Genomic DNA, 26,740 nt, shown 5'->3' with positions numbered 1-26,740 from the left:
TATAATGATGTAATACTTGTATATATATACATATGTGGTGTTTTAAACTGCAATATTGTTCAATTAGGGACACTTTTAACGTATGCCTTGCTTGTGTGCTTTAGTTGTGTGTGTTTACTTTTGTAGATAACTTCACTAAATTACCAAATTTGTAAATATTGAAGTACATTTACATGTTAATTGGCTGTCGAGTAAACTCGACTGCTTTTATCGGAGCTTACATCAAAGATTGTAGATGCAAGCCCTTATTAGATATCATCATTTTGCTTGTATTGGCCCGATATCAATATCAGATCGGGACACCCCTACTGTGTACACTGTGTATAGTAGTTCCAAAGTTGTTCGTACAACCAAACAGAGCACGTAACAAAACAAACTTGTCTGTTTGCCTGCGAATCATTCCAGCGGAATCCAGTACCCAAATCCCTCACGTTGGTGACTCAGTCCCTGTGCCACCGTTAGGCCAAATAAAGTTGCAGCACTCTGATAAAGAAGGCGAGAAACACTATTTAAATTGAAGAAAGAACTCGTAACAAAGGTCTCGCTATTCGCTCGTCACCATCTTTCAATCAATCAATCAATGTTTATTTATATAGCCCTAAATCACAAGTGTCTCAAAGGTCTTTGCCAATGAGAATCGGCAATATAACTGAAAGTGATATTCAATGTTCATATATTAATGTTGTTTATGTTTAGTATTTCACATAGTAGTAAAAACTGTAATTAATTTTCTAAAAAAAAATTGTTTTGTGTCAATAATTTTGGGTATCTGAAAAAAAATATTGAATTCTTACGGGAAAAAGTGCTTCGGTTTTTTTGCGTTATCTGATCTTTTGGAACAGATTACTAACAGAAACTGAGATTTCCACTGTACTTTTATCTCCTGAGGGAGCAGATGTTGGCAGAGTAGTGCTCTCCCAAATTGATTACTGTCGAAGAAAATGACAAATGCAATATTTATCTGCTTCTTCTTCTCTCCTTTATTAATTATTAATGATTAATTAAATATTGCTTAATTAATTATTAACTAATGAGGAGGTTATTAATTAATAAGGAATTGCAACCACCTGAGTTAACCATTCATTTTCCGCTACGTAGCCAAGATGGCGATGACTGAGGGTGGTCACACTACCATTTGGGGCGTTTTAAATGCAACATCCATTGTGAAAACTGTGAACTTTCTACAGTCAATTAATTTTCTTCCCCTCTTTAGGTTCAGTCCCAATCAATTGTTTCCTAATTCTTGTTTTAGTGTTAATTTTTTCATTTTTTATTTGTTCTCCCTTCACTTTGGGTTTTGGTCCTCAGACATAAGAATGTGTCATTGTGTTAAAATGTGACCGTTGCACCATTCCCCCCGTGCAGTTAAATTAGTCACAGGCTGTACCACACCACAGCTATGCATAATGCTGTTGCCAAGTTTTTACAAATGTTATACTGCGCTCGTGTTTAATTGTATACAAATAAAACGGTAAGTTACACAACACAAGGGTAGATGACATAGGGGAAAGTAGTACCTCGAGATACGGGTTTCATTGGTGCTGTGACGCAGTTCGCACCTTGAAAAACTTGTATTGCGAAACAGTGTTGCCGATTGAAATGAATTTGGCCTTCCCAAAAGGAGCACAATAGTAACATGTAAGATGCCTTTTAAAAATAAAAATACAATCTAAAATAAGACATTTTGTATGCAATGGAATGTACTACGAACAATTGCAGTAGTTTTATGAAGTAATGTAATAATAATGTACATTATTTACCTTCTAGCTACTTTGCAGTCAAACACACCATCAGCAGCTTTTTCATATTATCATGCATAAATGTCGATCGTTTAGATGTTATTTTAACATTATTGGCTGGCGTTATCGACTCATTTTGCTGCAGACCACACAATTGGTCACGTTGTTAATGGTTTTGTTCCGGTGTATTGGTCAGATCTTACTGGGTTCACTCTGCTATTCGCTATGCCAACTAGCGGTGGAAAGGCTTTTGACCCAAACTTTTGCTCTGAATCTAAAGCATAACAATTAGCTGAGAGACAGCTCACATCCTGAACAACTCCACTAAGACAACTCAGTCATGGAAATAAAAAAAAAAGGAAAAATAGTATGTACAAAGTACATGAGGATCATGATAGCTCAGTGCAGCAGTTTAATTGATTGTGGAGCGGTTAAAATAGTCAAAAATGGAGGGATCTCCTAATATAAAATAAGTTAATTGTACAGTACTGCAATTTAAACCTGAAACATCATAACTCAGCGAATGTGAACATTTTAGCTAGTTATGCATCAAAAAAATAGCCTTACTCTTCAATTCTTCCCCTATAGTTAATCACTTTGTGCAGTAAGAATGTATTGACTGTCGGGTAATTTGATAACAAAAATTATAAAAAAACAAAAAAAACATGTTATGTCCTTTACTGATGTGAAACACTTTGGGCTGAAGTTCATGTATGGAAGATGCACCAAAATAAGTTGTTGCAGTTATAGTATGTTAAAAGGTAGTACATCCTAAAAAGAAAGGGCAGTGTGAGCTGTTGGACATGTCCCATTTCTGCAAAACAACCCATTTTGAACACGGGTGTGGTCCAACAATGCCACATCAGTCAGTGACTTGAAGAGGATGTGGTGAGTTGTCGGGGTGGATGACTATTTTTTGCCAAAGTGAAAAAAAAAAAAAATTACAAATTGCAATTGCATCACTTCTTTCACACAGTCCCCAAGTTTAACTTCATCAGAGACCGAAACATTATGAAAAAAATGAACTGTCCATCTGCCAGTAGGCTACAATGCTTTTGTGCACATTAGCGTAACAATCAGATGCTTTGCAACAATGCCTGCAAGGCTTTTATTTATTCAGGAGATTTGTGTAACTCCACAGATTTAGCCTGCAGGAAAGCAATGACCACTGTGACAACACGGAATGGAAAGCCTGCACGAGTCCAATACAAGACGGCGGCGACTTTATATGGACAAATAGTCCGAGGGCCGGCCCGTGGCATAAACACATGGGGTCACATGCTCATGTCCTGGGCTTTTGAAAAGATTTGAAGATTTTTCTTTCATTTAAATCTAACACTTATAAAATATGACATCATAAAAGTTAAGACAAAATCAATTGTTGGATCAAAGTTAAAAAACTATTTAGTTTGAATCAAGTTAGGAATATGTAACACTACCTACCTACGCCCCCTTGCAAAAAATGCATTCATTCTTTCTGGTAGTGGAAACCCCCAGCATGGAAGACTTCACTGTTCATTCAACACAGATGTCATAACGTCTTTAAAGCTCACATGTACACAACATTTGGTAACCACCATATGGTTGCAGGAGAAATGTATTGATGTAATAAATATAATTGTGGCAGTGTCTGTCAGGTATGTTTAAGTTGTACTTTTGCATCTTTCAGCACATAATTGTGGTGCATTCAAGGAACCTTGATTCAAGTTTAAAACAGAGGCGTCCCGAGTTGTTAAAAACAGGTGAGGCTTAACCCCCTGCAGATACACCGATAATAATAATAACACTTATAATAATGATGATGAATTATATTTATTATCCACTAATGATAGTTATACAAAACACAAAACCAGTGAAGTTGGCACGTTGTGTAAATGGTAAATAAAAACAGAATACAATGATTTGCAAATCCTTTTCAGCCTGTATTCAATTGAATAGACTGCAAAGACAAGCTACTTAACGTTCAAACTGAAAAACGTTGTTGTTTTTTGCAAATATTAGCTCATTTGGAATTTGATGCCTGCAACATGTTTCAAAAAAGCTGGCACACGTGGCAAAAAAGACTGAGAAAGTTGAGGAATGCTCATCAAACACTTATTTGGAACATCCCACAGGTGAACAGGCTAATTGGGAACAGGTGGGTGCCATGATTGGGTATAAAAACAGATTCCATGAAATGCTCAGTCATTCACAAACAAGGATGGGGCGAGGGTCACCACTTTGTGAACAAATGCGTGAGCTAATTGTCCAACGTTTAAGAACAGCAAGACAATGCCAAGCCACGTGTTACAACAGCGTGGCTTCATAGTAAAAGAGTGCGGGTACTAGACTGGCCTGCCTGTAGTTCAGGCCTGTCTCCCATTGAAAATGTGTGGCGCATTATGAAGCCTAAAATACCACAACAGAGACCCCCGGACTGTTGAACAACTTAAGCTGTACATCAAGCAAGAATGGGAAAGAATTCCACCTGAAAAGCTTCAAAAATTGTTATTCTCAGTTCCCAAACGTTTACTGAGTGTTGTTAAAAGGAAAGGCCATGTAACACAGTGATAAAAATGCCCCTGTGCCAACTTTTTTGCAATGTGTTGCTGCCATTAAATTCTAAGTTAATGATTATTTGCAAAAAATAATTCAGTTTCTCAGTTCGAACATTAAATATCTTGTCTTTGCAGTCTATTTAATTGAATATAAGTTGAAAAGGATTTGCATATCATTGTATTCTGATTTTATTCACAAAATACACAACGTGCCAACTTCACTGGTTTTGGGTTTTGTACAGGAATCAGCTAATCTCTACCTTACACTATGAAGTAAAGGGAAACTTGACATAATAATATTAATATTTAACTGAATAATGACAGGTTGTATAAACTAACAAGTTTGTCGGCACTAATAAAAATAAAAAAAACTTTTGAAATGATAAAACAACACCAAATAGTTTACGGCCCTAAAAAAAGCCAAATGACTCCACTGGTTGGAATGTTTGGTTAAATACATTACTGATTACACTATTATGTAAAAATATATATACTGTGGACTATCAGATCATGGAGCGTGCCATCCAGTGTGTTTCCGGGTTATCACATTGGAAAGACTGTTTGGAAGACAATCACATAATCTAGATATGTTAACTCCATCTTTAAAGGCCTACTGAAATGAAATTTTGTTATTTAAACGGGGATAGCAGATCCATTCTATGTGTCATACTTGATCATTTTGCGATATTGCCATATTTTTGCTGAAAGGATTTAGTAGAGAACATCGACGATAAAGTTTGCAACTTTTGGTCGCTGATAAAAAAGCCTTGCCTGTACCGGAAGTAGCGTGACGTCACAGGTTGAAGGGCTCCTCACATTTCCCCATTGCTTACACCAGCAGCGAGAGCGATTTGGACCGAGAAAGCGACAATTACCCCATTAATTTGAGCGAGGATGAAAGATTCGTGGATGGGGAACGTGAGAGTGAAGGACTAGAGTGCAGTACAGGACATATCTTTTTTCGCTCTGACCGTAACTTAGGTACAAGCTGGCTCATTAGATTCCACACTTTCTCCTTTTTCTATTGTGGATCACGGATTTGTATTTTAAACCACCTCGGATACTATATCCTCTTGAAAATGAGAGTCGAGAACGCGAAATGGACATTCACAGTGACTTTTATCTCCACGACAATACATCGGTGAAGCACTTTAGTTACGGAGCTAACGTGATAGCATCGTGCTTAAATGCAGATAGAAACAAAAGACATAAACCCTGACTGGAAGGATAGACAGAAGATCAACAATACTACCAAACTCTGGACCTGTAACCACACGGTTAATGCTGTACCGCCTGGCAAAGCCTAGCAATGCTGTTGCTAACGACGCCATTGAAGCTAATTTAGCTATGGGACCTTGACAGAGCTATGCTAAAAACATTAGCTATCCACCTACGCCAGCCCTCATCTGCTCATCAACACCCGTGCTCACCTGCGTTCCAGCGATCAACGGCGCGACGAAGGACTTCACCCGATCATCGATGCGGTCGGCGGCTAGCGTCGGATAGCGTGTCTGCTATCCAACTCAAAGTCCTCCTGGTTGTGTTGCTGCAGCCAGCCGCTAATACACCGATCCCACCTACAGCTTTCTTCTTTGCAGTCTCCATTGTTCATTAAACAAATTGCAAAAGATTCACCAACAAAGATGTCCAGAATACTGTGGAATTTTGCGATGAAAACAGAGCTGTTTGTATTGGATACAATGTGTCCCAATACTTCCGCTTCAACCATTGACGTCACGCGCAAACGTCCTCATACCTAGATGTTTTCAACCGGAAGTTTTGCAGGAAATTTTAAATTGCACTTCATAAGTTAACCCGGCCGTATTGGCATGTGTTGCAATGTTAAGATTTCATCAGTGATATATAAACTATCAGACTGTGTGGTCGGTAGTAGTGGGTTTCAGTAGGCCTTTAAAAAGTCAAAAAACATTTTTTTTTCCATACAATATATTGTAGACATTACAAGCTACATACATGCTTACATGTGTTTTAAGAATTTAGTTTCAACCAGATAAAGTCAATACTTGTTTTTTTTAGTGCATGTAATTAAACTGAGTGTGTTTATGTGGGGCGGTGATGGAGCGGGAGCTCTTCAGGAGTCTAATAATAAAATAAGTAATATTAAAGACCAAAACGGGACCACAATCAAAATCAAACAAAGCCAAAGGCCAGCATTTTTAAAAGATAATCTACTGTAAAAGTTTTCTTTTATTACTGCATTGAGTAGATTAAAAATGTAATGTATGTGTCCCTCTGTCAAATTCATGTGTGTCCTCTTAGGCATGGCTGGATCAGCAACATGAGCACTGCCATTCTCAGACACACATACCATGAGAACTGTGCACTGAACTCAACTGGTTTCATCATCCACTTTCGCCAGGACCTGAACGAATCATTTGATGCCTACTGCTTCGATGAAACAGGTTTGATTTTAGGCAGATCAACCAAGCTTTTGTAAGAAGAATGCTCAGCATATTAATGATCCGTCGATGTGGCCGTTATCTACTTCTCACTTTTTATCTCTGCTCTTTCCCATTTGCCCGCGTACCAGTGGGACCTGAGAAGAATTGTGATAAGGCGTTTGACAGAAGTCCAGGTGAGCAACGCATGCACCATTTTCAAATAAAGCCGTACCAATGAACATATCTACGGGATACTTTCAAGAATGTGAAAAAAAATGAAACTTTCCAGTCTACTGACTTTACAATCAATCCACTTTATGTTATTTTTTCAAAAGTGAAAAATTGCAGCCAAGTCGCTACCAAATTATCTCATCCTTCTTGTAAACATGTTCTTTTCTTCTTGGTTTCTTCTGTTTTCTCACACTATGTCATATTGTAAATTATATTCGTTGGAAAAGTTGATAAACTTGCGATAGTTTGCAACAAAACAACAAAACAATTTGGTTTTAGAGTTCTCTATGCAGAGTTACAGTCATCACTGTAGTGGCTCAGTCGAAATTAAAGTCTGGAATTGATGGTCAAATGGTCCTTCATTTTACATCCTTCACCGTGTGCCCAATGACCAATGTAAGAGCCAATGAGCAAGCATATAAGATAAATGGTACATAAGATTAAATTGTACTTAAGCATTGAACATGTGTTCATTTAAAACAAATTAAACAACTGCAACAATTTACCTTGTTTCCCTTTCAACTGGTGCTAGAATCCTTTTAACTGTTAGTTTTGTATTTCACCTTTACATACACCTTTACCACAGGGTCGTCCTAACCGTGACATTGAAAAGCAACAACTTCCTTTTCCGTTTTCATTCGTGAGTTCCCTTAACACAATAAAAGCATATCCGCTTGCACAACTTTCAAAATAACAGTCATATATTACATAACAAAACAGAAATACATTTACTAAACAGCATTTAACCGTTGTCCCCACTATGATGTATTCGTTCCAAACGAGTATTGGTAAACAGGATACGATATTGTCAGAAGCTAAAGAATGGACATGATATTCAAACCTTCCAACTGTGAGTTAGTAATGGTAACCACTGCTTTGTCTATTAGTAAAACAAACAGAAATAAAGTAGGACCCCTTTTCTTCGCAGAAAAATGGCCAAAAACCATCAGAGCAAAGTTGGAAAAATGTGTTTGCTATTTAGTAGTATCTCTAATTTTGCAACTTATTTGGTCAAGGTCATTAGGAGGAGTTCGTTAAAGTACGACCCCTTATTTTCGCCCAAAAAAATGGAAGATGAAAACCAAGATGGCCGACTTATTGTTCGTTTTCAGATATGGGTTCCTGAGACTTTTATGTGCGTCCCGTCGTGATAGACATCTCCTGCAATTTTTGTGTCGACACGTGAAACTGGTTGGAGGGGGTAATCATTTCTTCCAATTTTCAAGGTGGTAGAGGCCGTTTTGAAATGTCATTTTCAGGACCCCAAAAATATATATTTTTTTTACCATACTTGACACGCCTGCAAAATATGGGTACTTTTTGTGTATGTTAAGAGCGTCTAAACGTACACAAGAAAAAACACAGCAATTTCAATACGCCCTCTGCTTGCTCCGTTGCTCGGCCCCTAATATTGGTATGAGAATACAGTAATGTGTTTGTGTTTGTTGTTTACAAAATATGTGTGAGCACGATTAAGTCTCACACAGTGTGGGTGAGGTGCCAGCAGAGAACAGGCTCAGACCAAAACTTCTCAACACTTTTATCAATTATAGGGATAGGTACCAATTTCGGTAATTTTATAGGCATCGACTGAATTCCGTCTGTATTACCGGGTATCGATTCATTTAAAATCAAACGGTGCCATACCTCAATACCTTTGCTGCACGTTTCAGATTCAGCATTGGCTCAGGCACTTGGCCGGGAAACTAGTATTCCAGCACTCATAGCGGACTGCCGCTTTGTAATGTTGCAATTTTTCATGCCAACAAAGCAATTATGCTTGATAAAAAGCACTCAAATGTAGAATAAGGCTGCACTTATCAAATTGTGCTAGCTCAATGTTAATCTACATTGGATTTGCCATAGATATATGCTACTGATTAGCATTAGCAATTTAACATGGCAATTTCAACACTTCTTATAACTAAGATGCACGTTACAACAAAACAGCTGATGTGTAATAAGTATAATACTTACAGTATAAACACCTTTTAGTGCGTAATAAAATACTACATTCAACTTGATGGCAAAGACTACTTCCTGACTATACACTGCTGCCATCTAACATCTTGGGATTTCCACTGCCTGCAAAGTCTACTATAATTCTTGCAAATGAGACTGAGAACATATAACAACTGAGCAGCACAGTTATCATTATCACCTCAATGTTAACCATATACATATACTGTATAAAAATATTGCAATATTAAACAAATTAAAACATTGATTAACACATAAACACACACAAAAGTACCAAACATTGGTACAATTGAGTATCACTGTTCAATCAATCAATCAATCAATCAATCAATCAATCAATGTTTACTTACATAGCCCTTAATCACAATTATCTCAAAGGGCTGCACAAACCACAACGACATCCTCGGCTCAGATCCCACATCAGGGCAAAGAAAAAACTCAACCCAATGGGAACAACGAGAAACCCTGGAAGGGACCGCAGATGTGGGGACCCCGTAAGGAGTGGTCACCCGGGTCCCGACTTCATATTGTGAAAGTCCAGTCTGTTGGGAGGCCAGCAGGGGATCCTCTTGAATAGACACAAGTCAGCAGCGCAGAGACACTGTTGAATATTGATTCAAATGTAAAAGGTGCCCATCCCTACTTTCGTCAGAGCAGAAAGCTTTCATAATAAACAGTCATTTAATTTGCATTATGCAATCACTTATTCCATAGATTTCTATAAACATAATTCTTACCATGAACTATTGGAAGTTATGCACCTAAATGAATAATGTATGCTAATAAGGAATGTGTAATGAAGATAATCCACGAGCAAAGACAGTCAAAATATTGACAAAAGAGAAGAAACCATATATAAACCTTTCCTTTCCTTTCTCAGAAAAACCTTCCCCAGAGCCTGGGCTACAGGTGTCCACTGCAAAGTATTTAGAACCCTTTGATGGAGTAAATGAAATGACTTCACCGGGCACCGGAATCACCCCAGAACCAGAGGCGGCTACCACGTCACCTGCAGTGGAGGACAGTTCACTCGAATGGGGACACAATGTCAGTGTCTTCTTTACCCTGTCTCCTTGGGACTCGGATCAGCCCACGGGATCTGGTATGCTGCCAACCTTGTCTGAGGGGGAAACACTGACAACCAGTTCCCCTGGCGGAGAGACCAACCAAACACAGCTCCCTGTGGACAACAAGCAGGGTGACGCCAAAGCAGACCGTAGGTTTCACTCCAATAAAACACCTTGTAATACAAACATATGATTGCCCTTACTTACCCGTGTTGTTCAAGTTACTGTTAGTTTGGAAGAACATTCTAATGATGAGGCCTAAGTTAACTTTCATAGGACACGATGCCCCCTGGTGTTTCACTAAGAACACTCAAGCTCAGCTGATTGAGCAAAGCTGAATGTTTCAAAGGATGGTTTAAATATCAAATCTTAACAAAGACTCATACCAGACTAAACATAGGTTCAGTTTCTTATACTTTACCAACAAATACTGGTACGATTTTTTCTGCAATTCAGACCCACTTTATAGTAACAATAAATGTACATACAGCGGTTATTAACTAGTTGCATGTCGTAAAATGAGAACACAAAGGGTGACGGACTGAATGCCAAATTTTGAAAGTTAAATTTTTGTATTATATTTGCTAGTCATAAATGGCTAGTTCACCATAATTCAACATTATTTTCATCTATCTTTATTATAAGGCTTACTTTTTGCGTTTTTTATGCACCATAAACCTGCACATTTGTTGAAAACTAATTTGAAACTCGATTTGAAATTGAACCCGCACTGAAGGTTTGCGTGTATTCAAACGTGCAAACTCGATAGCGCACGCAAAGCTGATCTACTAAACGCGTGTGCAGAGGATTGCTTCTCTAAAATGAGCAAAGTTAAGAGCACAATCCATTTCGCGTGTCTGTCTTCGTGTATATGCAGAATATTAGAATGCTCACAATACTGAGAGAAGGAGATACAAATACAATCATTTAGCACTCACAGTGTGATTTATCAAAGCTGAAACTGTTTTGCGTTTATATTGGGTATATCTAGAAAGTGTGTGCAAACCTCCGCAAGTATGCACCGAGGCTGTGAGAAAGGAGGCGATCGTGCTGCAAACACAGATGACTGAGAGAGAAAATATTTCATCCTACGTGTGCCTGTGAACATATTTGAACTGTCAAAAATGAAAATAGACACACAGTATGGTCTATTCAGCAATATTATTTTATAACTTTATCGCTGTTGGATGACTTAAAGGCTGATCAAATTCAATTGATACGTTTTGGTGTGGGCAGCACGGTGGAACAGGGTTTAGTGTATGTGCCTCACAATACGAAGGTCCTGGGTTCGATACCGTGGCTCAGGGTCTTTCTCTGTGGAGTTTGCATGTTTTCCCCATGACTGCGTGGGTTCCCTCCGGGTACTCCGGCTTCCTCCCACCTCCAAAGACATGCACCTGGGGATAGGTTGATTGGCAACACTAAATTGGCCCTAGTGTTGTGAATGTGAGTGTGAATGTTGTCTGTCTATCTGTGTTGGCCCTGCGATGAGGTGGCGACTTGTCCAGGGTGTACCCCGCCTTCCGCCCGAATGCAGCTCAGATAGGCTCCAGTACCCCCCGCGACCCCAAAAGGGACAAGCGGTAGAAAAATGAATGGATGGATGGATAGTTTTGGTGTCTGGTAGCGTTGTAATTTTCTCATACATTTTAATATATCTCCTGCATTTTCACCATCAAAATACCGCAGCGCCTCTCAAAGCGAGCTAGAAGTAGGTTCTGTGGTCGAGCTTCAACATAGCCTAGAAAAGAGGGTGTGTATTATGTTTGTGTGCTGCATGTCAACAACATGACAAAACGCCAGAGGTTGGGCCATAGAATGCTCTCAATGTGGAGTGAAATGAGTCCTTTTATTGGTGATAGCCAGTATACACACCAAATCCGTATTTAAATAGGGCGGTCTGCACCGCCATTGCCCTTGTTACACGCCCACTAATAGTACACACCATTTTATAGTTTGCACACACCGTTTAGCATGCAGGATGCAATTTCCATTTTTATATACTGTTCACTAGTGCAGTGTTTTTCAAACTTTTTTTGAGCCAAGGCACATTTTTTTCCATTGAAAAAATACTGAGGCACACCACAAGCAGAAATCATTAAAAAACGAAAGTCATTAGCCGATATTGACAATAAAATGTTGTTCTTGCAATTGTTGGATATGAATTGAAACCATAACCAAGCATGCATCACTCTAGCTCTTGTCTCAAAGTAGGTGTACGGTCACGACCTGTCACATCACGCTGTGACTTATTTTGAGTTTTTTGGTGTTTTCCTGTGTGTAGTGTTTCAGTCCTTGTCTTGCGCTCCTACTTTTGGTGGCTTTTCCTGTTTTCTTGGTATTTTCCTGTTGCAGTTTCATGTCTTCCTTGAGCGCTATTCTCCACACCTGCTTTGTTTTCGCAATCCAGACTATTTAAGTTGTGCGGACGCTTTCCTTCTTTGTGGGGACATTGTTGATTGTCATGTCATGTACGGATGTACTGTGTGGATGCCGTCTCTGCTCCACACACAGTAAGTCTTTGCTGTTGTCCAGCATTTTGTGTTTTGTTTACTTTGCAGCCAGTTCAGTTTTAGTTTTGTTTTGCATAGCCATGCCTAAACTTCAATGCCTTTTCTTAGCGGCACTCGCCTTTTGTTTATTTTTGGTTTAAGCATAAGATACCATATTACCTGCACACTGCTTCCCGCTGTCGTCTGCATATTGTGATCATGACCCGACGTGTTCCCGACATCTACGAAGCAATTATCTACCTGCTGCCACCTACTGATATGGAAGAGTATTACATGGTTACTCTGCCGAGCTCTAGACAGTACAGACACTCAACAACGGCACATTATTTACAGATTATAATTACTTGTGTGCGAACAATATTTTTAACCCAATTAGGTGAAATTACATAATCTACTAAAGCACACCGGACTATATTTCGCGGCACAGTGGTTGAAAAACACTGCACTAGTGCATATAAAAATGACAATCCTTAAAATTTTTTTTTTTTATCTAGAAATAGTTTCTCAATTTGAAAACAATGTAAAAAAAATACAAACACCCTTTTGTGTCTTGTATCACCTAATTTGTCTGCTGTCTTATTGCAGCTGCACAACAACCCCCTAATGACAAGAAAATGATGAATGAGGTTCCACAGGCGGATCAACGGGAGGGCAATGAATCAGGGAGTGAGTAGCCATGATGTGTCACCGACACTTGAACTGTGGATAAAATCAGCCAGTGGTTGTGATTTTTCATCTAACTTTTTGTCTCCCTGCAGACTGGCTGGTCATCCTCTGCGTTATTGTGGCAGTAGCTGCTATCTTCTTTGTGTGTGTGGCTGTTGCTAAAAGGAAGAGGTATTCACGTACAATTCTTTATATTCCAGATAATGGTTCTAAAAAATGAACAGGGTAAAAAAAAAAAGTAGGTTGCCAGGTCCAGCGATGTTCAATATCTCCTGCCGCATTGAAGCCCATTTAAAACTACAGCGCCGCTTCAGCATTAATTGAAAAAGTAAACAAAACACAATAAATGGGCAAAAACTATGGCAATTTTTTATTTTTTTATATATGATGACTTTATGAAAAAGTTCAGCTACAATATAATCATATATTGTATGTTTGTTTTAAAAATATATCCATAAATCTGTTACGATGACGGCGTTTGAAGTGACGCTAAATTAGCAATTATCTCTATTAGCTTTTGAATAGAGGCAGCCGTGATGCTGCTTAAACAAACTAAAACTATTGCAACGTGGGTTTGAGTGTTTATACCAGCACTAACCCACACCTCTGTTACCGATCAAACACGTAAGCGAGTTTGACAGGTCGATTAATCGCAAAAAATAATCGCAGAATCGTCGACTACTAGAATAATCGTTAGTTGCAGCTTTACTTTTTTGCAATATATAAATAATATACGCTAATAAAATGCTTAATCTTTTCTTACTAGATATATTTTTTATTTCCCTTTTGACATTAAAAAGCATGTACTGCATGCAATTGCATATCTTTTCAAATGAAATATTACCAAAATCATAATATTATATTATCATGTATTCCAAAAATATTTCTTTGTTAAAATAAAAATAAATGCTGCACTTAAATATCTGCTTGACTTATGATTTCAAAACAAATTATCAAACAAATTGTAGACTGTAAAATTGACAATAGATTTTACGGATAAATTCCGCTTTTTTTTTTTACCGTAAAATCAACTTTGTTACCATTTTTTTCCATATGCAGTAAGACACTAAAACATTTAAAACAAACAAACAAATACCATTAAAACAAAAAGATTTTATGGTAAAAAAAAACAAAACATTAAAACAACAAGATTTTACGGTAAAAAAAACAAAAACTGGCAGCTCTGTTGCTGGAATTTTAACGCTAAAAACAGTGGTATTGTTTTCCCATTCCATTTATAATTTTTTTTATATGTTGTAAAAAAAAAAACCTCACTGTTTTTACTGTAAAATTCTGGTGACTGAGCTGCCAGTTTTTAAAGTAAAATGTAATTATTTTTTTTGCAGCTTAATATATTGTTAATGTATTATATATAAACATGTATATTCATACGTTAGGTCAATAAAAAACACAGAGGCAATTTCATCCCTACAAGCCTGTTTCACAGGTTTCCCTGCTCTTCAGGGGATTTCAGGGAATATGTATGTGCGTCACGTCATGATAGATGTCTCCTGCAATTTTTGTGTCGACATTCTTCCAATTTTCAAGGTGGCAGAGAGCCAGTTTTGAAATGTCAGTTTCAAAACTGACATTTCCCCCCCAAAAAAAATGTTTTTGACATACCCGACGCGCTTGCAAAATATGGGGATTTTTTGTGTATGTTAAGGGCGTCTAAACGTATACAAGAAAAAACACAGCAATTTCAGGGGATTTCAGCTGAAGAGCAGGGAAACCTGCGAAACAGGCTTGTCGGGATGAAATAGCTTTGTGTTGTTCCCTGGCCTAACGTATATTCCCCTCTACCCCCGGTATCTAGCACTGTATAACAAATAAACCACAGAAACCTCGACCATGTATATTCATATTACTCATTGTTCAAAGCGGCTCTCTGAGGGCAACCATAACTGCGATGTGGCCCTCAATGAAAACGAGTTTGACACCCCTGAGGTAGATAATGCAACATGTGCGTGTGCTTTTCGCAGCTGGTGTGGCAAGAAGCAAACCCTGACGATCACCTCCAAAGAGAGCGAAGGGAACGGAGCAGCGGGAGCCGTAGCATCCAACTCCCAGGCCCAGGAGAGGGAGCAAGAAATGGTGACCCTCATGAGCAAGGAGAAGATCCAGGAGAACGGCAACACAGAGGAGTTCACCGCCATCACGCTAGAGGAGACGGCTGATAAAGAGGTGTGAGGTCGGGCGGTTAAATGGCGTTCTTAATTGCTTTGGTGGTCAACACTGGATGGACACTCGGCGGGTGTTAGCACATAGATATGTGTAATGTAGAATCTTAGCGATGGCATATTGTTTCTCATAATAGTGAGGTGTGGGGGATGGGAAACATGCGTAACTTGGGTGGGAGTGTGTTTGTGTGCCAGTCTTTGTGTACATGTAATGTTTGTTTTCGACAAAAGATTGATTGCTTTTTTTTTTTACATGGAAGTGAGCCAATCAGCCAAAATGTGAGAAAACCCAAACTACGACAATTAAATTGAATGAAAAATCCTGTGTCATATCAAATATGAGCAAAACAATCGTTAACATCTTCTGTATTTGTCCTGACATTTCCACTAGACCAGGGGTGTCAAACGTACGGCCCGCGAACAGGTTTTATCCGGCCCACGGGATGAGTTTGCTAAGCACAAAAATGAGCCGACATTTTTGAATGAAAGAAACCGCTGTTCTAAATGTGTCCACTAGATGTCGCAATGGTAATTTTTTGTATCTTTGTATATTATGCTACATATGCAAAAAAAATAAAAATAAAAACACATGATGTTAGTGCGCCAGTCGAGGACAATGAGCAAACTACATAAATAACAACCTGTAATTGGATTTTGTTATTATTTTTTTTTATCTTGACAGATTGAAAATGAACACCAATGAGTTGACTGATGAACATTATCACATAATTTAGTCAGAAAGTATAAATAACAACAAATAAAGATAGAATACTCTTAACTGCAACATTTAAGTGTAAAAAAAAAAAGCAACAACATTATGATTTGTACATTTTCAGAATGTGCTTACTCTATTTTTAAACAAAGAAAATAATCCGAAGTTGTCTTTATTTTTAAGTTATCGTGCCATGATTTTACCAGTCTGGCCCACATGTGAGTAGATTTTTCTCCATGTGGCCCCCGATCTAAAATGAATTTGACACCCCTGCTCTAAACTATATTGTTTTTTTTTTAAGACAGCTGGGTATGTGCCACTATTTTAATTTATGCCTTTGTATATAATATTGGGAACAGTTTTATTTTGAAATGCCCATGCTGTCATATAATAAAATGATGTGCCGTTTTCTGTTTACTTGTTTTTTGACTGTGGATATAAAATATGAGGGGAAATGTTGTCATCAAAATTCCATGCATCTTTCACTTTTTTTCTTTAAAAATGCAATGTTAACTAAACTTAGCACCTGACATTCACTTACATTTTAAACTCCCTGTTTTTATTACTAACTCAATGGTAAAATATCTCACATTCAATGCTGTGACTTCCTGTTAGATTCAAGTACACAAATGTTGTATTTCCTGTATTTTGAAGGACATGCTTTGGTGTGAACAAGCTTTATTAAAAACCAATAAAGTTTCAAGATTTGTTTCAATAACTTCATTAATATACATTATTCTGTCTCAAAAACACATGACACATACATTGTGTCGAGTTGAATATACTACGAATATTTAGCTGAAATCTTAGACATATTTTTAGTATTTAATTTTCAATAGCTTTGGAAATATAAATGAATTTCCTCTCAAAAACACATGGCACATACATTGTGTCTAGTTAAATATACGGCAATTCTTATTTTGTAATTTTTTTTCCCCCCGCTGCTAAAAAAATATATATTTGTAGTTTTTAAGTTTCATTAGCTTTACTAATATACAATGTATTTGTCTCAAAAACACACACATAGATGTTGTCAAATATACTACATGTTTTATTTTGGAGAAATTTTTTTTTAGCAGACTTTTAGAATAATTTGTAGTTTTTAATTTTCTTTAGCTTCAATAATTCACATTTTATCATCATTACCTTGTCCGCCCAAATGCAGCTGTTGTATGGCTCCAGCCCCCTTTATAGTAGAAAATGAATGGATGGATGTTGTCATCCCAAAAAAACCCATAGGTGGTGTTTAGTTGAAATTACTACAAGTCTATTTTTGGAAAAAAAAAAAAAAAAAAAAATATATATATATATATATATATATATATATATATATATATATATATATATATATATATATATATATATATATATATATATATATATATATATATATATATATATATATATATATATTGCACATTTTTCAGAAATTATAATTTTTTGAATTGTCAGTAGCTTTATAATTATGCATTTTGTTGTCTCAAAAACATACTCACGTACATTGTGTCTAGTTAAATATACTACAAGTATGTTGCATATTTTTCAGAAATATTTTTAGTATTTCACTTTCAATATCTTTATTAATATACATATATCGTCTCAAAAATATGACACGGGGATGTGTCTAGTTGAATAAATTACAAGTCTTGTTTCAGAGTAAAAAACAATTGCTGATTATTCTGAAATATTTGTTGTTTTTAGTTTACTCTATTTTCTGGACCATAGGGCGCACCGGATTATAGGGCGCAGTGCCGATGAGCGGGTCTATTCAGGTCTAATGCGCCTTTTTTGTAAGGCGCATTAAAGGGGTCATATTATGATTTTTTTTTTTCTAAATGTAAAACACTTCCCTGTGGTCTACATAACATGTAATGGTGGTTCTTTGGTCAAAATGTTGCATGTATTATGTTTTAAAGATCATCTTCAAGCCGCTTTCTGACAGTCGCCTCAGGATGAGCCTTTTTGTGGGCGGTCTTATTTACGTGGCTCACCTTCGTCAGCGTCTTCTCCCCGTCATCTTTGTTGTAGCGGTGTAGCGTGCAAGGACGGGGGTGGAAGAAGTGTCAAAAGATGGAGCTAACTGTTTTATTGACATTCAGACCTTACTTAAATCAACAACGGAGCAGCATCTCCTCATCTGTGGCTCACTACTGCAACAACGCCGGAAATGTGTCCCGTGAAAGACCGTCCGACCGGAACTCTCTAATAACTAAAGTTCAGTGGCTGAATTGTCCCATAACAAGACGATAGAGAAAAAGAAGAAGCTTATCGACTACGTCATTGGCACGGACTACAGTGGCAGAGGTGCGCAAATATTCAGGACTTATGCAGATCTCAAATACACATCAGCAGGTACCAGAAGGTAAGAAAAGTTGGTGTTACTTTACATTGTGAAACAAAACGCCAGATAATATGTTTGCTAAAGGGTGCCATTTTGCGGTCCTTATACACACACCATAGTAATACTTGTATCTCTGACTATGGTAGCTGTAATGGGCCGACAATCCGTCAAGCGGTGCGGCTTCAAAGTCGTACTAAAACATTTTGACAGATTTTTGAGTGCTGTGTGTAATGTTCTTTATTTTCAATGGAACATTTAAAGTTTTAGTGTCATATTGCAGTCTTATTTGTGACTACCATCTACTGGTCACATTTATCATTACACCATGTACCAAACAAAATTGCTTCGAAGTCGGTAAGCACAAACAGATATTCCGTACATTAGGTTATAAGGCGCACTGTCGATTTTTGAGAAAATGAAAGGATTTTAAGTGCGCCTTATAGTCCGAAAACTACAGTAGTTAGTTTAATTAATGTACATTTTACTCGTCTCAAGAACACTCATTACGTAGAGTAGATTGTGTCTAATTGAATGTACTATAACAAGTCTTGTTTTTGAAAAAAAAAATATTCAGCTGATTTTTCAGAAATGTTAGTAGCTTTTATTTTCAATAACGTCATTAATGTACATTTCATTGTTTGAAGACACATATGCCGATTAGATGGTGTCTAATTGAATATACTACAAGTCCTATTTTGGAAACAAATATTTTGCTGATGTTGTAGTTCAACATTTTTGACGCTCAAGAAGATATAACGGGTGCAGAAAAACATGTAAAGCGACTTTGGGTACTTAGAAAAGCGCTATATAAATCCCAGGTATTATTATTATTATTATTATAACAATTGTAACAATATCAGTCACAAACAATCAGTCTTTTTATGACCAAAGTGCTTGAAAGAAAAACAAAAACAAAGGTAAGAAAACAGCGACCAAGGTTAGTTATGAATCAACATTTATTAGTTATATTTGTATATGTACACCAAAGGTACAACACATTTAGATATGTAGAAACAGATTTTTTTCAACATCGAGGAAAGAAGTTGTGTGTTTTTATTTTTATATATTTTTCTCGGTACTTTCTGCCTTTACATCGAAATCAGAGCGAGATAAAAGCTTCACTAGGAAGGGAAGGCCTCGAAAAGTAAGATCAGGAAGGCAAGTTCTTCTCGACAGGTGGGTTATTATCAAGGGGTTGCTTTCAAAAAAGACACGTTTCAATAGAAAAGGACACAAGTTACTGGCTCTTGATGCAAATATTGTTTCCGTAAGTATCTGGTGGGTTTCTGTGCATATTGTGCATTGCGTAGAATGTGGAAGAAGGCAAGCGGGTAAAGGCAGGAAACTACTGGATATGTTGTATGTTGAAGGCATGACAGAGTCGCACTATACTGTATGTGTACTGTATGTTACAGTATACACAACCTTTATACTGTATGTTATATACTGTGAGTACACTGTATCTCATATACTGGATCTATACTGTATGTTGCATGTGTGGCGATAACGCGGATGAGAGCGGTCTGGAGATAACGCTACTATCCAAGCACCAGGTCAAATACTTGTGTCCTCCTGAGAACTAGCGTCCTCGACGGTAGACATTTGTTTTACTACGTTTCTTTCATCAAAGTCACACAATGCAAACACAAATGTCCACTCCAGAGGACACTTGCTCTCAGATGGTTGTGTTGCATAGCGTCCTCTACAGTGGACATTTGTTTTTTTCCGCTATATTTCTTCTGTCAGAGTTTGACTTTCTGAAAGGAAATAGATATGGCTATATTTCTCTTGTGATTTTGGAGAGAAATAGCTCTGTTATGCAAAACCCAAAAGTCCACTGCAGTGGACGCTTGTTTTTAGGCGGTTATAGTTATAATGCATATGTCCTTCTGAAAGATAATGCCGTCTAGTGGCCAATGTTTGCTAAATTTATTTTGAATTTTGGAAAGAAATATAAATAAAACACAATTGTCCACTGCGGAGGAGGCTTGCTTATGATGCATATATCCTCCTGAGAACTAGCATCCTCTGCAGTGGACATTTGTTTTTTAGCAATATTTATTTTGTCAGAGTTAAACATTTCAAAAAGAAATGGCTCTGTTAGGCAAAATACAAATGTCCACTGTGGCGCACGCTAGGTTATGATGCATATGTCCTTCTGAGAACCAGCGTGCTCTACAGTAGATGTTGTCCTGTTACATTTCTTATGTCAGATCTTTAATTTTTGAAAAAAAATAGCTCTGTTATGGCAAACACAAATGTCCACTATAGTGGACATTCATTTTTTTGCTGTAATTCTTTTGTCAGGGTTAGACATGTAAAGAAATAGCTCCGTTGTGCGAAACACAAATGTCCACTACAGTGGATGCTTGCTTTCAGGAGGTTACAATGCAAATATCCTTCTGAAAAACCAGCGTCCTATGTAGTGGACATTTGTTTTTGTGGCTAATTTATTTTGTGTGCTGGACATTTTGTTAAGAAATAGGTCTGTTGTGCGAAATTCGAATGTACACTGCAGTGGACGTTTGCTCTCAGGAAGTCAAGATGCATATATCCTCTTGAGAGCGAGTGTCCACTATCGTGGACAATTGTTTTTTTTTCGCTGTATTTCTTTTGTGTGCTGGAAATTTCGTAAACAAATAGGTCTGTTATGCGAAATACAACTGTCCACTGCAGTGGACGTTTACGCTCAGGCAGTCAAGATGCATATACATCCTCTTGAGAGTCAGTGTCCACTGCAGTGGACAATTGTTTTTTCGCTATATTTCTTTTGTGTTAGAAATTTCGTAAAGACATAGGTCAGTTATGCGAAATACGACTGTCCACTGCAGTGGACGCTTTCTCTCAGGAAGTTATGATACATATATCCTCTTGAGAGCCAGCGTCCACGACAGTGGACATTTGTTTTTTTTGCTATATTTCTTTTGTGTGCTGGAAGTTTCGTCAAGAAATAGGTCTGTTATGCGAAATACGAATGTCCACTGCAGTGGACGTTTGCTCTCAGGAAGTCAAGATGCATATATCCTCTTGAGAGCTAGTGTCCACTACAGTGGACAATTGTTTTTTCACTATATTCATTTTGTGTGTTAGAAATTTCGTCAAGACGTAGGTCTGTAAAGTGAAATACGAATGTCCACTGCAGTGGACGTTTGTTCTCAGGAAGTTATGAGGCATATATCCTCTTGAGAACCAGCGTCCACTAAAGTGGACATTTGTTTTTTTTCGCTATATTTCTTTTGTGTGCTGGAAATTTCGTCAATAAATAGGTCTGTTATGCAAAATTCGAATGTCCACTGCAGTGGACGCTTGCTCTCAGGAAGTTATGATGCATTTATCCTCTTGAGCACCAGCATCCACTATAGTGGACATTTGTTTTTTCCGCTATATTCATTTTGTGTGCTGAAAGTTTCGTCAAGAAATAGGTCTGTTATGCGAAATTCGAATGTGCACTGCAGTGGACGTTTGCTCTCAGGAAGTCAAGATGCATATATCCTCTTGAGAGTCAGCGTCCACTACAGTGGACAATTGTTTTTTCGCTATATTTCTTTTGTGTGTTAGAAATTTCCTAAAGACATGGGTCTTTTATGCGAAATACGAATGTCCACTGCAATGTACGCTCGCTCTCAGGAAGTTATGATGCATATACCCTCTTTAGAGTCAGCGTCCACTACAGTGGACATTTTTTTTGTTGTTGCTATATTTCTTTTGTGTGCTGGAAATTTCGTCAAGAAATAGGTCTGTTATGCGAAATACGACTGTCCACTGCAGTGGACGCTTGCCTTCAGGAAGTTATGATGCATATCTTGAGCGCCAGCATCCACTACAGTGGACCTTTTTTTTTCCGCCGCTATATTGTTGTTGTCATAGTTACACAGTTCTGAAAAAAAAACAGCCTATGCAAAACAGAAATGTCCACTGCAGAGGACACTGGCGCTCAGGAAGATGCCGTATATGAGCGAAGGCAAATCTTCATCATGGGACAGACACTATGATTCACCTGAGGAACGTTGCTCAACACTAGAAAGTGGTATTTGTAAATATGACATGTGTTCCTTCCCTCTAGCCTACATACAGGGCAAATTTGTACCTTCTTCTCAACAACGTTTCTCACATTTCCCATAAGTCACGTTCAACAAACCAGGAAGGCTTCCTCCTTCTCTCTCTTTCTCCTCGTTCTCACCATCTTGTTGCCCCCCCAGCCCCCCCCTCCCTCCCCCCCATGCAAATGTTTGTGCTTCAGGCTATTTTGTATTGCCACGGAACAGAACATTTATATATTTATGTATATACAATGATATGAATGCACACTGCAGATCATCATTGAACAAACATTCAAAAGGCTTACATTAGATACAAAAAAAAAAGAAGATATTTATACTGTATATTGTTGAGTGACAGAGAAGTAAAGCAGCTAGTTAACCATTATTAGAGAATACAAAAAAAGAACAAACAAGCAATTTAATACACAATTTCCTGCAGTTTGTCTAAGCTAATTCTACTTGGGACATACAGTAGATGATACATTTTTCCTAGAGGATTACATTTAAAATGTAACTATATTCTATATACCATTTCAACAATCCCCAGAAGGGACAAAGAGATGAAATCAAATAACAACAAAATACTGTTGACTACAATATATACACAAAAGTGCAAGGAGGCACTTCAAATATCATGCTTTTTAAGATAGTGGTGCAAAAAAAAAAAAAAAGAGTTTTGTTTCATTTTACTCATGCTTTTTAAAAATAGTGAGTTTGAACTCTCATCCTGATGCTGTCCATGGTCCTGATGGCCAGGACCGTGCTCTTCGGCAACCTTCAATCAATGACCGCGTGTGTGTCACTTAGTTACGAGGACTGAGTGCTCACTTTGAGAGCTGCACTCCACGTTTATGTTCTATTCTCGTCCACGCAAACATCGTCAAGGCCAAGTCGTCGTCAAACACAAGTGAAGAGACAAGGATACGAAGACACAGAAATCACTCATACGGACTGGTCCATTTGCGACGTAGTTTGTACTAAAGGAGTATGTTTTATTATTATTATAATTATTTATTTTATTGTTATTGTCAAGTGAATGCGTTCCTTGTTCGGCTATGAGTGGATTCTTGGACATGGGCGCACAGCTGCAGCATCTAGGGTTTGTAGAAACAGTCTTGAGCTCTGGCGGCTGAAAATAGGCAATGTTTGCCTTTGTACACGTGGCGAAACGAGACTCTTCCAAAAGCTGAGTATAAATATCCGTAATCCGTCTGTGTTTGTGCTTGTTAAAAATACCACCCGGCAGCCAAATGGTGCTAACTTTATACTCTTATCTGGGTCCCATCAGAACTTAAAGTAACCTTTAGGTGATGCACACGAGTCCACCCCCCGGATGTTGTAAACATTTGCTCTTTTTTGTTCAGGTGTGTACCAAAAGTCATATATTTTTTTCATCAAATATTCATAATGTTGTGCTGAGGATGTACAAGTTAGGTCTGTTGTGAACATTAATTCCTTGCCAAGGAGTAAACATAAAGGCATGCATCAGTTACCAGTGACAATTCTTGACAGGCTAAACTGGGGCCCAAATGATACATTAATTGTATTTTGTTCACACTTTTTCATTGATGTCAAACCATTTTTTTATCCTTTTTTTATTTTTTATTTTTTTAAATCAAACTGGAATTTAATTTGTGTACAAATTCATGGCAGATAAATTGTTAGCACAACCAACACATTTAGCATAACGTTGCACAATCCTGACAGTACTAAGACTATGCGCCACAGAAGACAACTGTTAAATTTGACATAATATTATTTTCAATGACAGAGCAGGAAGAGGCTATAGGAATACGTTTCAAGTAACATTTCATATGAAGCGCCCTGTCTTATACTGATTGCGACTTTAGATAGGCCTTTTTCATGAAAAACAGGGCCCTCGTGGATCGTGGGGGCCCTGCGCAAATAAGTGCATCATATTTTTGTGCCAAGTCAATTGTGCCAAAATGGATTTACACCTGTCAGTTTGATTAGTGTCATTTCTCTTGACGTTACATCATTGTGGGCAGTGAAAAGCTTTCTTGTAAATAGTGAGACTTTGTAGGAAAAACTGATTGTATTTGTGTAAATGTGGCAGTTTGGAGACTTTATGAGTCTATTTTACCTGCCTGTTTGGTCCCAGTAACTCACTTGTTCGTGTTACCAACTCTCTCCGAATACACACACACACACACACACACACACACACACACACACACACACACACACACACACACACACACACGTTCACACACAGTCACACACCGACACACATAGAAGTCGAATACAGGAGAAAAATGTCCCTTTTTCGAGAGTAAAGTAAACGAAACAAGAACACATTGTGCTTAAATGTTCCACCGTGAATATTCTCATGTGAGGCTCAGCATGACTCAATTTTGTGGCTTCCCCAGGAATTCTGGGTAATGTTAGGTGAAATGTAGCCAGGTGCATTCCGAGAACAAGAGTGAGGATGTTGCCAGGTGTGCTTGTGATGGTACTAAAAAAAGGAAGAAAAGGAAGGAAGCGGTCGCCATGACAACCTCCATTAAATCCCCATTCCTCTGAGATGCTTTGAGGTTTGTGCTTGGTAGAAAAGCAGAAGTGGAATCTATTGCTAGCAGTAGTGTATAATAAGGTTTGTTTTGTTCTTTTCCTTTCTTCCCTCCCTCAGTCTTGAAGTGTGTTGTGCAAGAGTCTGCTATTAAGGACATAATTGTGCTGTTATCATTTCACGGTTAAGTGAATTAGTGATATACTGTAGATATATAAGTCAGAGAAACAGTTACAAAAACATCTTAAAGGGACTAATAAAAATGAAAACTAGACTACATAATAAACAATTAGTAGGTCTGTTCACGTGACGTTTTTTTTTTCTTCCATTCACTCCTATTTTTCACCATATAGGAAAGCTTGAGGAGCCCAGGGGCAGGGGGATGACTTTGCTGCCATTATTCATGTTTCCATGGTTCCTCCTCAACAAGCGTGCACTCCGCTGCAGAGCCGTTTGTGGCCGAGGTTACCTGCAAGCAGTTAGCAGGTGAATCTAAACAGCACATTTCAAAGTAAAACACAACAATATATACTACATATCATACATATATGTACACATACACATATATTTTTACATTAGAGTTCCTTCCTTCATCCGGGGAACTCTGCACCCAGGTTTCCAATGCTCATTGGCAGTTAATTTGATTTAACTGAATCAATTATAATTAACTATAGTGGACTTTTTTAATTTATAATTTTTTTTTTCAAATACATGGCTTTAAAGTCATAATAAACAATGCTTGAAAGTTCTTCAATTCAGTAACTGTCAAAATATTAACTCGTGGTTGCGTGGATTTTTACTTTTTTGGGGGTGTTTAGCTTATTCTAACAGTGAAAATACACGCAATACAAATTTGACATGTCGCCACTTGTTAACCCCGTTAAGTTGTTGTTTTTGCAGTGGTCAAGGTATTGTTATACTTTCATGTTGGAATTAATTTAATAAAATGAGATGTCTGAACATTACACTTTTGGGATTAAATGTGTGGCATAGTGTAGTATTTTTATTTTATTTTTTGATTAATAATAGTTGCTAAGTCAAACATCCATCTTATTTTAGTAGCTTGTTTTAGACATGTTAAAAACAAATTAAGATAAATAATGAAAAAAGGGTATCTTAGACCCAAATCATAATGAAAAACGTTCCGATGTTACCTAAAATTGCTTGTTCTGTACATTAAATGAAGGTTTAAAAATTGTAAATTGTACAGTAAAACCAGTTATTTATATACCCTCTAAGGTTCAACTGCAATTATGAGATTGCAACAAAACATACCAGCCAGATTCAGGTAACTGCATTAATTATATAATATATTGTCGAACCTCGTCTTTGGCATGCACTATTTTTCAGATAATTGCATTTTCGATGTTAAATTATAGCATACGACTGCAAAAAAAATCCACCATAGGGCCACAAAAAGTTGTGGGTGCGAGCTAGTTCTCTAATTAAGAAGGTGGAAAGCAGTATTGGATTTGAGAAAGAACTCAGAGAAAAGTACAAAAGTGGCGTTCGCTTGTCTTAAACCCCCACCCGCCCTTATCCCTCACCGCTCATCACCGTCTTTGCCAAAAAAAAGTATTCAATGAAGGTTAAAGTAATGCAAAATGTTTATCTACGTTTTTCCGTCGTTATTCTTGTATTTTTCTTATATTCTGTATTGTTTTCTGCATGTGAAACTATAATTTTTCTCGGGCTTAACGTATTAACACATGCGATTAAACACCAAAAATGATCACGTTAATCAAGTGTAAATGCAGAATAATCACAGTTTATTTTAGATGCACATTCTGCTCCTTCACTGA

General features: G+C 37.5%; 2 protein-coding genes across 5 annotated transcripts in view; one reads left to right on the top strand and one right to left on the bottom strand.

The window, feature by feature from the left end:
- cd44b (CD44 molecule (Indian blood group) b) overlaps positions 1–15,901 on the top strand; it is a 38,861-nt gene extending 22,960 nt beyond the window's left edge. The window contains exons 3-8 of the mRNA XM_062035643.1: positions 6,557–6,699; positions 6,828–6,872; positions 9,770–10,105; positions 13,055–13,135; positions 13,228–13,306; positions 15,118–15,901. Of these exons, the coding sequence (XP_061891627.1) occupies positions 6,557–6,699; positions 6,828–6,872; positions 9,770–10,105; positions 13,055–13,135; positions 13,228–13,306; positions 15,118–15,325 (892 nt within the window). The 3' untranslated portion in view covers positions 15,326–15,901. The remainder of the gene's footprint in view (positions 1–6,556; positions 6,700–6,827; positions 6,873–9,769; positions 10,106–13,054; positions 13,136–13,227; positions 13,307–15,117) is intronic.
- A 6,831-nt stretch (positions 15,902–22,732) lies between these two features.
- The window catches only part of slc1a2b (solute carrier family 1 member 2b), a 73,600-nt gene continuing 69,592 nt past the window's right edge, over positions 22,733–26,740 (bottom strand). For all 4 annotated transcript variants that reach the window (XM_062035802.1, XM_062035801.1, XM_062035803.1 and 1 more), the window contains exon 11: positions 22,733–25,407. In XM_062035802.1, the coding sequence (XP_061891786.1) occupies positions 25,336–25,407 (72 nt within the window). In that variant the 3' untranslated portion in view covers positions 22,733–25,335. The remainder of the gene's footprint in view (positions 25,408–26,740) is intronic.

Source organism: Entelurus aequoreus, linkage group LG24 (assembly GCF_033978785.1).
Source record: "Entelurus aequoreus isolate RoL-2023_Sb linkage group LG24, RoL_Eaeq_v1.1, whole genome shotgun sequence".
Lineage (NCBI taxonomy): Eukaryota > Metazoa > Chordata > Actinopteri > Syngnathiformes > Syngnathidae > Entelurus > Entelurus aequoreus.
Note: the sequence above shows the minus strand (reverse complement) of the source record. Positions and strands in the feature narration are given on the sequence as shown.